Source organism: Aspergillus alliaceus (assembly GCF_009176365.1).
Source record: "Aspergillus alliaceus strain CBS 536.65 unplaced genomic scaffold BDW43scaffold_47, whole genome shotgun sequence".
Classification (NCBI taxonomy): domain Eukaryota; kingdom Fungi; phylum Ascomycota; class Eurotiomycetes; order Eurotiales; family Aspergillaceae; genus Aspergillus; species Aspergillus alliaceus.
This window is the reverse complement of record NW_022474730.1, coordinates 127,813-140,157: the sequence shown is the minus strand read 5'-3', so window position 1 is coordinate 140,157 and position 12,345 is coordinate 127,813. Positions and strand designations below refer to the sequence as shown.

Here is a 12,345-nt window from a genome sequence, read left to right as displayed (position 1 = left end):
AAAGAAAATGGTGGCCCGATCTTCAACACTTCAGCGCTGGTCAACTGTTGCAACCACCAGAAAAATAAACCACATCTCGAGAAAAAGCGCACGGCAAGCTAGAAGATTAACAGCGGCTAGGCTGTCATCTCATACCTTTGTCCTTTGGATTTCCGAGGGGGGGGGTTTCTAGTAAGTGATCAGGGGCCTCAGAGATCGTCCTCACGTCAAGCAATAAACGGAAGCTTTTCCACAATAAGCATCGCACCTTTCGGTACGTCCAGTCCGGGAAAGAATGGCGGGCCTGGACCGCAACCGATTCCTTAGGCAAAGCGGGGGGTAACAAAGCAAGTACAAAGGGGACATAAGAAAGGGGACATAAGAAAGGGGATCAAACACAAAGCACAGTGGGTATCCGCCATGCATTCAAGACAACCAAATCACAAGAGACAGGTATTTACCAGTAGCCACGGCGGTCATATGGAACATATTCGCCCCGAGGGGGGCTCCGAGGGCGTCCGTAAGGCCTTGGTGGCATATAGGGATCATCATACCGAGGTGGCGGCGGCGGACGGACATCATATGGGTCATCATAGGGTCGACGTGGGGGTGGATAATCATCAATGCGAGGACGGGGAGGAGTACGACGTCCATAACCATCACGGTCATAATACTCCCGGCGGAGTGGAACAGGGGAGCGTTCCCGGTAGTGCGCACGGGGACTGTAACCCCGAGGTGGAGGGAATCTTCGGTCGTACTCCTCTACAGGTGGATAGCTCCGGCGAGGGGACCGAGACCGGTAAGGATCACGGAAAGGGCGCTCATCAGCAGGCTGGATCTAAGCATATCAAAATGAGGACCTCGTTCTAGCTCCTTTGGCGCAAACTTGGTTCTTACATCTGCCACGCAGCTCACTCTGGAGCCTTTGAAATCACGGCCATCGAGCTTCTCGATGGCAGTCTTCAGATCGTTTGCAGTCTCAAATTCAACGAACCTTGGGGGTCGGTGTTAACTGGGTCCAAGAGTCATCCTGGTCATTGTGAATACACCCACCCTCTACCAAGTTCACGGCCAGTTTCCGAGTAAACGACATCAAGTCCGGCTCCACGTGCGAAATCTTTTAGGTCCTAGATAATCCCGCGGTGTGAGTTGATTTCCTGGTGCAAAATTGGAGTCCGGAATTCCCTGACGGGTACGCATAAAACAGAAGACAAAAGGAAAACAGATTCGGGCCACGGCCTTCACCAAACTAAGAAGTTCCGGAAACGGCCTGATTCCATGCTGCTAATGGGCATTCCGTCAAAGTGGGATTATCCAACGTTCAAACCACAGCTCTCTCGGCAGATAATGTCCACGGAGTGTGCCTTTGGAGTTCTGTGGGTGAAAGTGTTGGGATTGTTCCTCCACCGGGGAGGACCTTCAGTTTTGGGCAGGACATCCAAACGCCAGAATGGGAAGTGTTGTACCATGGCCGAGTCGAATCCTTGGGTAATGCTATCCGTGCAAACAGGGCAAGGGACAAAGGAAATCGGGGGGAAAGCGGGGTAGTTTATCATGCACTTATCGGCCACAGTGCATGGCGTCCCGGGTATCCTGAGAAAAATAGACTTGGGCTGCTAACCTGCCAACTTGTTTCCGGGAGCCCAGAAACAATCATACGGTAGACCGTGCGACGGGGACGGGGCATATTGGGACGGTCCATTGGACCAGGGAAATTCTCCTTGCGACGTGGCCCCCGCGCGAATTGCACAGTGAGTCGCTCGCCTTTGAAATCGCTGCCATCTGTACGGAAAAGTCGGTCAGAAGCGCAATCACTCCAGGAGCTGGCGCGAAACCAAATACATACGGAACGCTGAAAGACAATAATATTAGCCATGTATACGCGCTGTAGGGAAACAGATTCCTACCTGGTACGACATCTCTCGCATCCATCGCATCTTCGTATTCGATAAATCCGAAACCATTCATCAGCTTGATCTCCGTGATTTTTCCGGAGCCATGGGTGCTAAAATGTTCTTCGATATCCTGTTTGGTAACTGAAAACCTCCCATGGCGCCAGCGTAGGGCACCGCGAGAAAATGTTAGCTTAATGTAATTAAATATGTAATTTATCCAGGAAGGTGTTTACGGGGCTGCCAATGGGAAATCCGGCGTTGGAGGTGCTTCAACAAAAGAAAGAAGGACAGGGAAGTAGTGCCAGTCCTCTCTATTAGACAGGCCCCTGGCAGCAAGCGTAATGAGAAGAGCGTGTACAGTGCAGTTCCCTTTGTTGCGCATCAGGGCCAAACGAGAGGAGAGCCTTGGCGATCCAGCGGAATATCCTGGTACTTGGAGCGCTAGATAGGTAACATTCCGATCGGACTGGATAATCGGGGGGAACCTCTCAAGGGGGAAGATTGATGAACGGCTGCATACCATTGCGGGGAAGATTCCCGAGATAAAGTCGTGTGGACGACACTTCGGTCATGGCTGGCAAAAGGAAGACGAACGACGTCTAACACTGATGATCAAGTAGTAATGAATCCCAGTAGGATAGATAGATGTCTCTGGCCTCAGGACCCGTAACGGCCAAAAAGAAAGAACGATAAAATCACTTCCAGATCAAATGGCGACAATAATCGATGCAAACCGGGGCAAGAGGAGAGAGACCTTGGGATCTAGAGGGTCGCGGTCCTTTTGGGATAATGGCTATTGTTCCTGACAAGTGGGACGTTTGGTTCCAGAAGGTTGCCGGTGGCGCCTAATTAGGGGAAACTGGGGATCTTGTTGGCTTAACTTAAATCGCTCACTTCCAATATCAAGTAATCAGCTAGCGGATAACCCAGGTTAGATTGCAGAACCAGAGAGTGAGACGGGAGGGGAAAGGGAACGAGGTGGAAGGAGGAAGAGCAGAATGAGGAAAGAAAGAGAGGGAGACAACGAGAGATGGTACTAGGTTGACCGCCAGGCGAAACGGTAAGAACCAAAAGTTAAAAATAAAATGGACAGAAAGGAAAGACGGAGTAAGTACAGTACTTACAAGGCAAAGTGACTTGTCTCTTCTCTTTTGGAGGAAAACAATGCAAAATCAGTTGGAGCCAAACAGCGTGACGAAAGCCGTCGCCTCACTTTTTTTTTTCTGGCGGGTCCACGTGGCCCCGCCGACAGCCAAAAGGCAGTCAATGAAGTTCCAGCCTTGTGTTGACCTCCAATCATACTGCGTCTCTTAATGAAGAGGGATACATTCTAGGTAGATGATATTGTTATCCTGGATGAATCCTGGCCAAGCAGCTTCGTTGATTGTCCAGCATTTCCTGCTTCGAAGATCAACCAGTTCAAGTCGGTATACACAAGGATTCGCAATAAATCAAATCAACTCACATACCCGTCCATTGAGATATAATACTTACCGTACATGGATCTTTTACATGGATCTTTCAAAGGTAACCTTTGACAAATGGGTCCTATAAATACACCGTACCTTTCGAGGTATTTCCACGGTTCCGTCCCATCAAATCCCCACGGGGTTGAGCCGCAAGACCTATTTTATTAGGATATGTTATACAATACTTGGTATTAGTATGTAGCACCACTTAAGGAGTATAGCTGATTACACTGGATCTATAGGAACATAGAATGTACAGGTTAATATCTTATTTATTTCTCTTTCTTTCTTTCTTTCTTTCTTTCTTTCCTCATTCTCTGCGCACGCCAAAGACAAGAGAATCAAGTCACTCTTTGGAACAGAATTATTTGAACAAAAACTAGAAATCTATATACAGGAACCCCGCCCAACCCAATCAGCTGCTTTTTTTATACAAGGCGAAATACAATTGACCGTACAATTACCAAGTACTGACCATACAAGGTTTGAATCAAGTCATGAAATATTTAGGACCCTCGCCACCTTGAGGGGTTTGCCAATTAATGTCTTGTGTAGGCACCTTGATATCACAGGTCTTGCAATGAATGCAGCTAAAAATGATAATGAAATTAGTACCAGCGGTAGACAAAATGAAGAAGAACAGATAAAAAGGGCGAAAACATACTTCTGAGCGTTGATTTGGAACCGAACACCATGCTCCTTAGTCGAATCCTCGACATATTCATACACTCCAGCGGGGCAAAACCGGTTTTCAACACCCTTGTATTTAGGCCAAGCGATATCTTTATGCTTGTCCCAGTCTTCCACCTGCAGGTGCACCGGCTGGTCTTCTTCGTGGTTGGTACCGGTCCGGCTCACGCTAGTTAAAATATCGAAACTGATCACACCATCAGGCTTAGGGTACTCGATCTTTTCACACTCGGAAGCTTGTTTGGTGGCTGCGGCATCCGTGCTGTGATGCTTGAGTGTCCATGGGGTCCTGCCCTTGAAAATGTAGGCTTCCAAACCGGAGTACATGATACCACCGTAGAGGCCGAGCGGCGTGCTAAAGGAGGGTCGCATATTGCGCACCTCGTACAACTCCTTCCAGATCGACGACTTCCGAAGAGTATCCTCATAGTCAAACAGAAAAACAGTCCCATCGTCCTTACCTTGCAAAGCTGAGAACGCGGATTCAGCAGCGAGCATACCCGACTTCATGGCCGTATGAGTACCCTTGATCTTCGGAACATTCAAAAACCCAGCAGTGTCTCCGACCAGAGCGCCACCAGGGAAGGCACACTTTGGAATGGATTGGAAGCCACCCTCGTTCAGCGCCCTTGCGCCATACGAGATACATTTGCCACCTTCCAAAACCTCTTTGAAAAGAGGGTGGTGCTTAAGCTTCTGGAATTCGCCATAGGGCGAGAGCCATGGATTCGGATAATCAAGGCCAACCACTAAGCCAACACTGACCATGTTGTCGCCAAAATGATACAACCAGGATCCACCATATGTATCCTTGGGCAGCGGGTAACCCATGGAATGAATAATTTCACCCGACTTAAACTTCTCCGGTTGAATTTCCCAGACCTCTTTCAGTCCGATTGCATACGTTTGCGGTTGGCTGTCACGTCTGAGATCGTACTTCTTGATAACCTGCTTCGTCAAACTGCCATGGCAACCCTCCGCAAGGAGGGTAACACGAGCGTGGAACTCCATCCCACGCTCGAAACTCTCCTTGGCAGTGCCATCTCGTCCTACGCCGAGATCGTTGGTTGCAACGCCAAGCACTGAACCATCAGACTTGTAGACCAGTTCACTGGCAGCGAATCCAGGGTAGATTTCCACGCCCAGCTCCTCGGCCCGTTCACCCAGCCATTTGGTCAACTCGTTCAAGCTGATGATGTAATTACCGTGGTTGTTCATTTGCGGGGGCGATGGAATGGGAATCGCCGAGTTCTGGGTCAAAAAACGCATCTTGTCTCCTTTAGCCGGTGTGGCTCCCTCGAATCTTGAGGGATTTTCCTCCGAGAGCCAATCCGGTAAAAGCTCGTTAATAGCGGTCGGTTCAAGAACATTACCCGAAAGGATATGTGCGCCTAGCTCGCCGGCTTTTTCCAACAGAATAACACGGAACTCTTCGTTACCAGCTTCATTGGCCAGCTGCTTTAATCGAATCGCTGCAGCAAGACCGGCGGGACCTAATCGGTAGAGGAATCTGATTAGCGACATAGACCTTCCAGTAGGTGAGACTGAACCAAGAGCTTGGGGGGAGCCTTACCGCCACCAACGATACAAACATCGACTTCATCCGATTCTCTTTCCACTTGCCGGGGATCGAAATGGCCGTTCTCGTCGGTGAGTTTGGTTGACAGAGACTGCGAAAAGGATCGAATTTGTCCGGATGCCCGACTAGGTGTGAAGAGTGCTGCATGGCGGCTTGTCCTCCGGCTAGACCTTAAGGCGGAGCTCCTGGAGCTCCGAGCAAGATTCGCAGCAGATGAGAACGAAGATCTCGAGAGGCGGGAAGAGGCAGGCCGCAGTTCGCGCCTGAAAAGAGGCAAAACGGCTCCTTTCGAAGCCATTGCGAAATTGTCAAGAAAAGGAAGGGAGCAAAGTAGCGTACGTTCTGGGTGTTCCTATACACGGGGCAGATGCATGGCAAGGGATAAAGCGCTGTTAAGAAGGGGCTGAGGGGGACGAAAGGCTAGAGTCGGCACTTTTAGCAATGGTCAAATCCCCTCCGTCACCGGCAAAGATCGAAAGGTGAGTGACTAAGTCATAATTTAGTGGGAGACTAATGGACAGAGAGCGTTACCGCCTACCCGAGGTAATGTCAACCAATAGGAATCGCGGCAATAGGAATCATATCCGCCCGGCTGTTCCGCTGTTGGCCCGCTAGCCGTCGGAGGAACGCTGACATATAGCCTATATCCTCCGTAGCTACTAGGTATGAAACGTGTATCCCTCCCTTCTTCAAGATTTGGAGGCGGGGTAGAATGTATGTATGTAGCTACCTATGCGAGCTGATTATTCTTATCTCGATAAGATGCAATGTAATCTTACAAGTTCAGCATTCGATGCACCGAGAAGTAAACTACCTCCTCCTAGTCCACTCAATATACAATCACATGAATGAAGATCTCACGTGGAATCCATGGTAGTAAAAGGAAGTCAGACAAGCCTTTTCATTAGTTCTGGTACTGCAGAGAGAGTGCAGTGGCTTTGATATCAACACGGGGGGCATGTGACGGGATGGAGAAAATGAATTTCCCTGGTCCGAATCCTGCACCTATGAAAAATAGGTCCACCTTAGTTATTGTGAAAATGAACTCGACAACACGGAATAAATAAACTGTAGGATAAAATATAGAAATGAAAAGGCATGAGAGTCTCGGCGGAATGTTGATTAAAGCATAATAATGTACACAACAGGACACCTCTCGATTTTTGTTTAGATAGAATATTAATATGATGTGTATGGTATTCAGCATACCGCCGAGGCATGTAAAATACCAGCCCACACAGGTACATACAACACCTGGAAGAGGTCGGATTTTTATTGACAGTGCAAGTTTTGACAGATCATGGGATGCCCAGTTTCGTTTGTGTAAAGAAGAAGAATAATAATAATAAAGATAATAGTAATGTTATACTAAATTAAAAAAGAAAAATACGGGTTCGGTGGATCAACATAAGTGTCTGAGATCTGGGGAAAGCGGTCGGCGCCACCGTGTTCCGAGCGGCGCTTGTTGAGGATAAGGAGAATCCAATCATGACACCGTAGCCTCTACGGATGGGACGGCAGACTTTTTTTCACCTGTCGAGGTCTGTCTTTGCCCTGCTGGAGTCTCAGTTTCCAAAGTTGTTTGTTCTTCTTTATATCATTTTTCGTGTTTTTCTTGGGTTTCGTATTCGCTCAGCCATGATGGACCACTACTAGTACATAAATCATCACTTCCCCTAGAAAGGAAAGAAATAAAGGGAAAAGAAGAGAGGAGTTCGAGGGTTCAGGAAGATGGACCATGGATTTGGGGAGCGAGAGGCGAAATTTTTGTTCAGTTGCCTACCATTAAAGCGGCACGGCGATGGGCGAGGGCGCGTCGTGAAGGGAAACCCCGAGAACAGCGACGCGGAATGATTGGGAGAAAACGGGAATGGATAGACTCACGCGTGGGGCGACCACACAGCGTAGGAGCGAAGGGGACTGGACAAAGCGAGAGTGGCTGCAACCATGGCGCTGACCGGGAGAATACGTAAGGGGGCAACAGCCATACAAAGCGTGTACAACCTGGTGGGGCTCCCAAACAAATTGTGCTGAGTGGACCCATGCGATCAACAAACCAGCGATGACGGCAGGAAGGGTTGGCCACCCAAGAGCCGCTAGTGGAGCGCTAATTTTCTGAGAACAGAACAAATCCATGGATGAGCGCGACCGCCCATCGCTGCTTTTGCCGCCGCCTGTCGCCAGGCCCAGCCCCCCCTGACGCCAGCACTCTTGTGAGTCAGCCTATATAAAGGCCCAACCTCCCACTTTCTCACCTCCTTGGAATTTTTTATCCTGGTCTTGGCACCGCCCCGGAACGCCATACAGTCGTCTTCTCTCCGCCCTCCCCTCTACCTCTACCTCTCCACACTCCGCCTGAATACAGGTCGCAGAGCTTTGCTAATTTATCAGCATTCTCTGCTTTGGTGGCTAAAGATTCCGGGAAGACAGATAAAGCTTTTTTTAGGAACCCCCAAAAAAGGAAAGAAAGATATATTCCAATATCAATCTTCCTCCGCTGTTTCAGATTCAGTTACTGAAACGGGAAAGCTTTACAACCTTTTTTGCTCTTCAGGCGTGCATCTTCACGAGGCACTCCAGGCACATTCTCTCTTTCAAACGCAGATAGACATTGAAATTCCAAGGCAAAAAAAAAGAAAGAAACAAAAAAAAGTTCTTGTTTGGCTTGTTTGCACAAAAAAAAAAGCGCATACTCCTCTGTGTCCACTCCCTTCACTTTGCGCCTGTTCATTGCCCTTTCCCTCCCATAATTGTGACAATTACCCTGTTGTGTTAATTGTTTAGAAAACACTTCACTGTGCTTTTCTAGTTCCTTCCCTGCTCTTCGTTGAATATTCAACTTGTTGGTCGGGTCTATCCTTTCTCCCTGATCATCTCTCAACATCTCTACTGTTGTTCTTGTTGTTGCGGTCTCGCTTGACTTGACCCTGAGCTCAGTTCCGTTTCGCCTCACCGAAACGGTTAACTGTGATTGAACAAACGGCAGCTTTTGCCGCCGGGGAGACATTGAGTTGTCCATCTCCACAAAGGGTATGTTTCTTTGCTTCTTCCCTGGTTGCCCAAAAATTTTTCTGCCTTCTTTGACCGCTACGTTATGGGTCATGTGGTGTTGTTTCTAGACCGACTTGTCGCATTTACATCTATATACATGTTCACTCAATATATTCTTACCCTTATCATCATACTTCCTGCCATCTGTCACTGTCCGCTTTGAGTCGCATGTTGACTGACTGTCCTTCGGGAACAGACTGCCAATCCAAAGCTCTCGTATACTCTTCAGTTTTTTTTTTGGCTGGTCTACAGCTCGAGTATCATTTACTCCACGTCGCAATGGATTCTCTCACGACCCATCCCTCCACCGCGCAGCAGGCCCGGGCCTTCACTTCTCCTGCATCTCTGTCCTTTCCCGGTGGTGCCGGTGATTTGACACCGCCTTCTGACAAAGACGGAAACATGGCGATGAACCTTCAAGGTGCAAACGGGAATGTGAACGGCCAGCAGCAGGGAGCAAATGCCACCAACGGCAACGGGGTGACACCCGCAACTCCTGCTGCCACTCCGGGTGCCAATACTCCGGGGAGTGGCATCGTGCCTACGTTGCAGTGAGTATACTCTTGCTGTCTCTTCTGGTATACCAGAATGCTGAACAAGGATCTCTCTTTTAAAGAAACATTGTCGCTACTGTAAATCTTGACTGTCGTCTCGATTTAAAGACTATTGCGCTCCACGCTAGAAATGCGGAGTACAATCCAAAGGTATTGCATTCCACACCTCCCTGAGCTTTCTCTATCAGGGCACAGTGTGGCTGAACTGCTCTTTCTCATTAGCGTTTCGCGGCCGTGATCATGCGTATTCGCGAACCGAAGACCACCGCTTTGATCTTCGCCTCAGGCAAGATGGTTGTCACTGGTGCCAAGTCAGAAGATGACTCGAAGCTGGCATCCAGGAAGTACGCTCGTATCATTCAGAAGCTCGGTTTCAATGCAAAATTCACGGATTTCAAGATTCAGAATATTGTCGGCTCTTGCGACATCAAGTTCCCCATTCGTCTGGAAGGTTTGGCTAGTCGCCATCACAATTTCAGTTCTTATGAACCCGAGTTGTTTCCGGGTCTCATCTACCGTATGATGAAGCCTAAGATCGTTCTTTTGATCTTCGTCAGTGGAAAGATAGTCTTGACTGGCGCCAAGGTTCGCGAAGAGATCTACCAAGCGTTTGAGCTAATCTACCCTGTGCTATCTGGTATGGTACCCTGTCAACACCCATATCTTTTAACATGGTTGCTTACCCACTCAACAGATTTCCGCAAAGTCTAAAGGGCTTATGGCGGTGTTTCTTTGCATAGGGAGATTATGTTCTCCAAGCTCTTCACCTCTTCATAACCATGTATTAACATCTGCTTTTCTTTTTCTTGTTTCCCTTTCTCCCATCGCTTCGCGAGATTGTATCATGAACCAGGCAAACCGCCTCAACCGGCTTGGTCGTTGCCTTTATTCTCGAAACTCGCATATCACGATTCCTTATGCTAGCATTTGTACGGCGTTTTAGCGATTTGGTTTGATTCTCTGGTTGTTTGTTTCAACAAACTAAAGTGTTCTTTACAATTAGAAGTCGCACACCGCAGGTTCAAGGGGGCGGTACTGTGCGCTGGCCGATGGTTGCTCCCTTCTAATTACTTGTCTTTGCGTTCTCTGCCTGTCGGCTGCGATTCCTTTCATTATGACCTTGTCGCCATGGAAGTGGCCCCTATCTGTCTTAATGACTCTTGGGGAAGATGACGGATCAGATGGGAAGAAAAATTACTGCTATATTCCTCTAAACTCAACGATAGTGGACGAATTGCACTGGTTGGTTGGTTGATCAGGCAACAAATCTGGTTCGTTCGTTTTCCTGAGTTTACTCGATAGCCTGTGGAACAAAATGGAGTGAAAAATGATGCATAAAAGTGCCAGATAGTAGTTTCAGCGTAAATATCGTAGTAAAGCTGTCATGTAGTTTGTTTGTCTCATTGGTTAGTGACCATGAATCTGCCAACCGAATGATTTTGTAGGATGTATATGTTACAAGATATAGTATCTCCGGGGTCTATGTTATATGTGCAAGGCTTGGGTACCCATCCCAATTACAGGACGCCCCTCCGCTGCGCCTTCTTGGTCTTTGCCAACTCCTCCATCAGGCGTAAGCCCTTCCGCCCAGACCGGCTTCCATCACCTTCGAATTCGCCCTCTACAGCCGCCGGCCATTTCCAGACATCCTGCAGCTCCGGCTCAAGTTTACCTTCCAGAGCGTCCACGATCTTCTCCCCAAGCACCGGGAGGAACTTGTATCCATGCCCACTACCACCCGTCGCGAGGAAGAGATTCGGGTGGTCGGGGTGATAAGTGATGATGAAGTGACCTTCGGGTCTAGTCTTGTCAGCATCTCGCCCTTCTCTCCACAAGCTCCTTCCGAGTCAACTTACGTATCGGTATACCAACAGACCCGGGTCTCGACAAACGGCCGGTCACCCAGACTAGGGAGCAACTGCCTCAACTCGGACCTCAGAGCATCTTCGCCCTCCAGTGGGACCGGGACCCCATTTTCCGGCAGACTGACTTCCATTGTCGCCCCTTCCACCCCAGGCACAGGCACCTGCTTCGGATTAACATACCCATAGGCATGGCGCGCGATCTTCAACAAATTTTTGCGCGGCGGGATAATAAAGAAGCCGGTCGCAAAGTTCAATATAGTAGGCATATCCTCCAACCGCCGCTGCTCCTCATCTGAAATCCGCAGAAACGCAACCGCCTGCCCCGTCGAGATCGCCCGCCCCCGAAGATCAACGAGCTTCGCCGTCCACGCCCCCGTCGCCAGAACCACCAGATCAGCCGCGACCGACCTCCCATCGGCCAAAAGCACACCCGTCACCTTACGCTGGTCGTCCGCGTACAGAAGCTTCGTAACCTCCCCCGTCGCAAAGCGAACCTTGCCTTCCGCGTCCAGAAGCTTCTTTGCATACCGCACTCCGGCTTCGGCGTCCGACCACCCGGATCCCCAGTTCACGTAGCCGCCTGCAACATTCAGTTCCTCCCCGTAGGCGTGCGCTACGCGGAGCACGTCTTTCTTCGTCCGCAGGAGCTCGACATTATCGCCTTCCAGCGGCTTGACATTACTGTAGCTCTTGCGCGCGTATTCTTTGCCGTTGGTGTTGCCTTCTGGGTAGACGAGGAGGAGCCCGCTTTGGTTGTAGCGATTATCCGAGGCGCCCCATTCGGTGGTGCGCCAGCGCTCGATGGCGGCGTTTGCGAGCTTTGTGTATACGGGGTCGGAGTAGTCGGCGCGGACAATGCGGGAGGCGTCAACGGAGGAGCCATGAGGGTTTGGGATCGTGGGCGATGCCTCTAGAACGGTAATTTGGCTTGTGGGGTGCCTCCGGGAGAGTGAAAGGGCGGTGGATACTGTGTTATAGTCAGCCAATGACCCCAAGAGTAAACATAGTATGAGGCCAATGCCATTGCACTTGTGTGGAATCAAAACTACAGAACTAAATGCAAGATCGTCGAGTACTAGCTCAGTATATCCATCACTCACATCCGAAGACACCGCCACCCACGATCAGGATTTTTGGTGGTAAAGCCATATCCAGTGCCGTTACACTGGGATAACACCGTCAAAAAAGGAGATAGTTGAATGCACCTTTTCCCGCGGAACTAAAATTCAGGCTGGGAGATGTAGTAAGAGCTCCGGGGAGGGA

General features: G+C 49.4%; 4 protein-coding genes across 4 annotated transcripts; 1 reads left to right on the top strand and 3 right to left on the bottom strand.

Annotated features, from left to right (window-relative positions):
• Positions 1 to 175: 175 nt before the first annotated feature.
• BDW43DRAFT_173928 (putative pre-RNA splicing factor Srp2) lies at positions 176 to 3,035 on the bottom strand. Its single transcript, XM_032038774.1, has 8 exons — positions 2,999 to 3,035; positions 2,395 to 2,788; positions 1,887 to 2,015; positions 1,826 to 1,831; positions 1,601 to 1,761; positions 1,033 to 1,106; positions 877 to 973; positions 176 to 817 (listed from the first exon to the last, which is right to left on the bottom strand). Exons 2-8 carry the CDS (start codon positions 2,444 to 2,446, stop codon positions 437 to 439), a joined length of 900 nt encoding a protein of 299 aa, XP_031896823.1. The 5' UTR covers positions 2,447 to 2,788; positions 2,999 to 3,035; the 3' UTR covers positions 176 to 436.
• Positions 3,036 to 3,488: 453 nt separating this feature from the next.
• On the bottom strand, positions 3,489 to 6,238 carry BDW43DRAFT_173988 (electron-transferring-flavoprotein dehydrogenase). Its single transcript, XM_032038776.1, has 4 exons — positions 6,151 to 6,238; positions 5,607 to 6,099; positions 4,008 to 5,526; positions 3,489 to 3,933 (listed from the first exon to the last, which is right to left on the bottom strand). The coding sequence occupies exons 2-4, from the start codon at positions 5,908 to 5,910 to the stop codon at positions 3,834 to 3,836; spliced, it is 1,923 nt and encodes a 640-aa protein (XP_031896822.1). The 5' UTR covers positions 5,911 to 6,099; positions 6,151 to 6,238; the 3' UTR covers positions 3,489 to 3,833.
• Positions 6,239 to 8,858: 2,620 nt separating this feature from the next.
• On the top strand, positions 8,859 to 10,557 carry BDW43DRAFT_287021 (TBP family protein). The gene is made up of 3 exons (XM_032043108.1): positions 8,859 to 9,367; positions 9,440 to 9,854; positions 9,912 to 10,557. The coding sequence occupies exons 2-3, from the start codon at positions 9,458 to 9,460 to the stop codon at positions 9,926 to 9,928; spliced, it is 414 nt and encodes a 137-aa protein (XP_031896821.1). The 5' UTR covers positions 8,859 to 9,367; positions 9,440 to 9,457; the 3' UTR covers positions 9,929 to 10,557.
• Positions 10,558 to 10,603: 46 nt separating this feature from the next.
• BDW43DRAFT_321706 (NAD(P)/FAD-dependent oxidoreductase) lies at positions 10,604 to 12,231 on the bottom strand (the record flags this gene model as incomplete). Its single annotated transcript, XM_032049385.1, has 3 exons — positions 10,604 to 11,017; positions 11,074 to 12,049; positions 12,183 to 12,231. 3 exons carry the CDS (start codon positions 12,229 to 12,231, stop codon positions 10,735 to 10,737), a joined length of 1,308 nt encoding a protein of 435 aa, XP_031896820.1. The 3' UTR covers positions 10,604 to 10,734.
• Between the last annotated feature and the right edge of the window lie 114 nt (positions 12,232 to 12,345).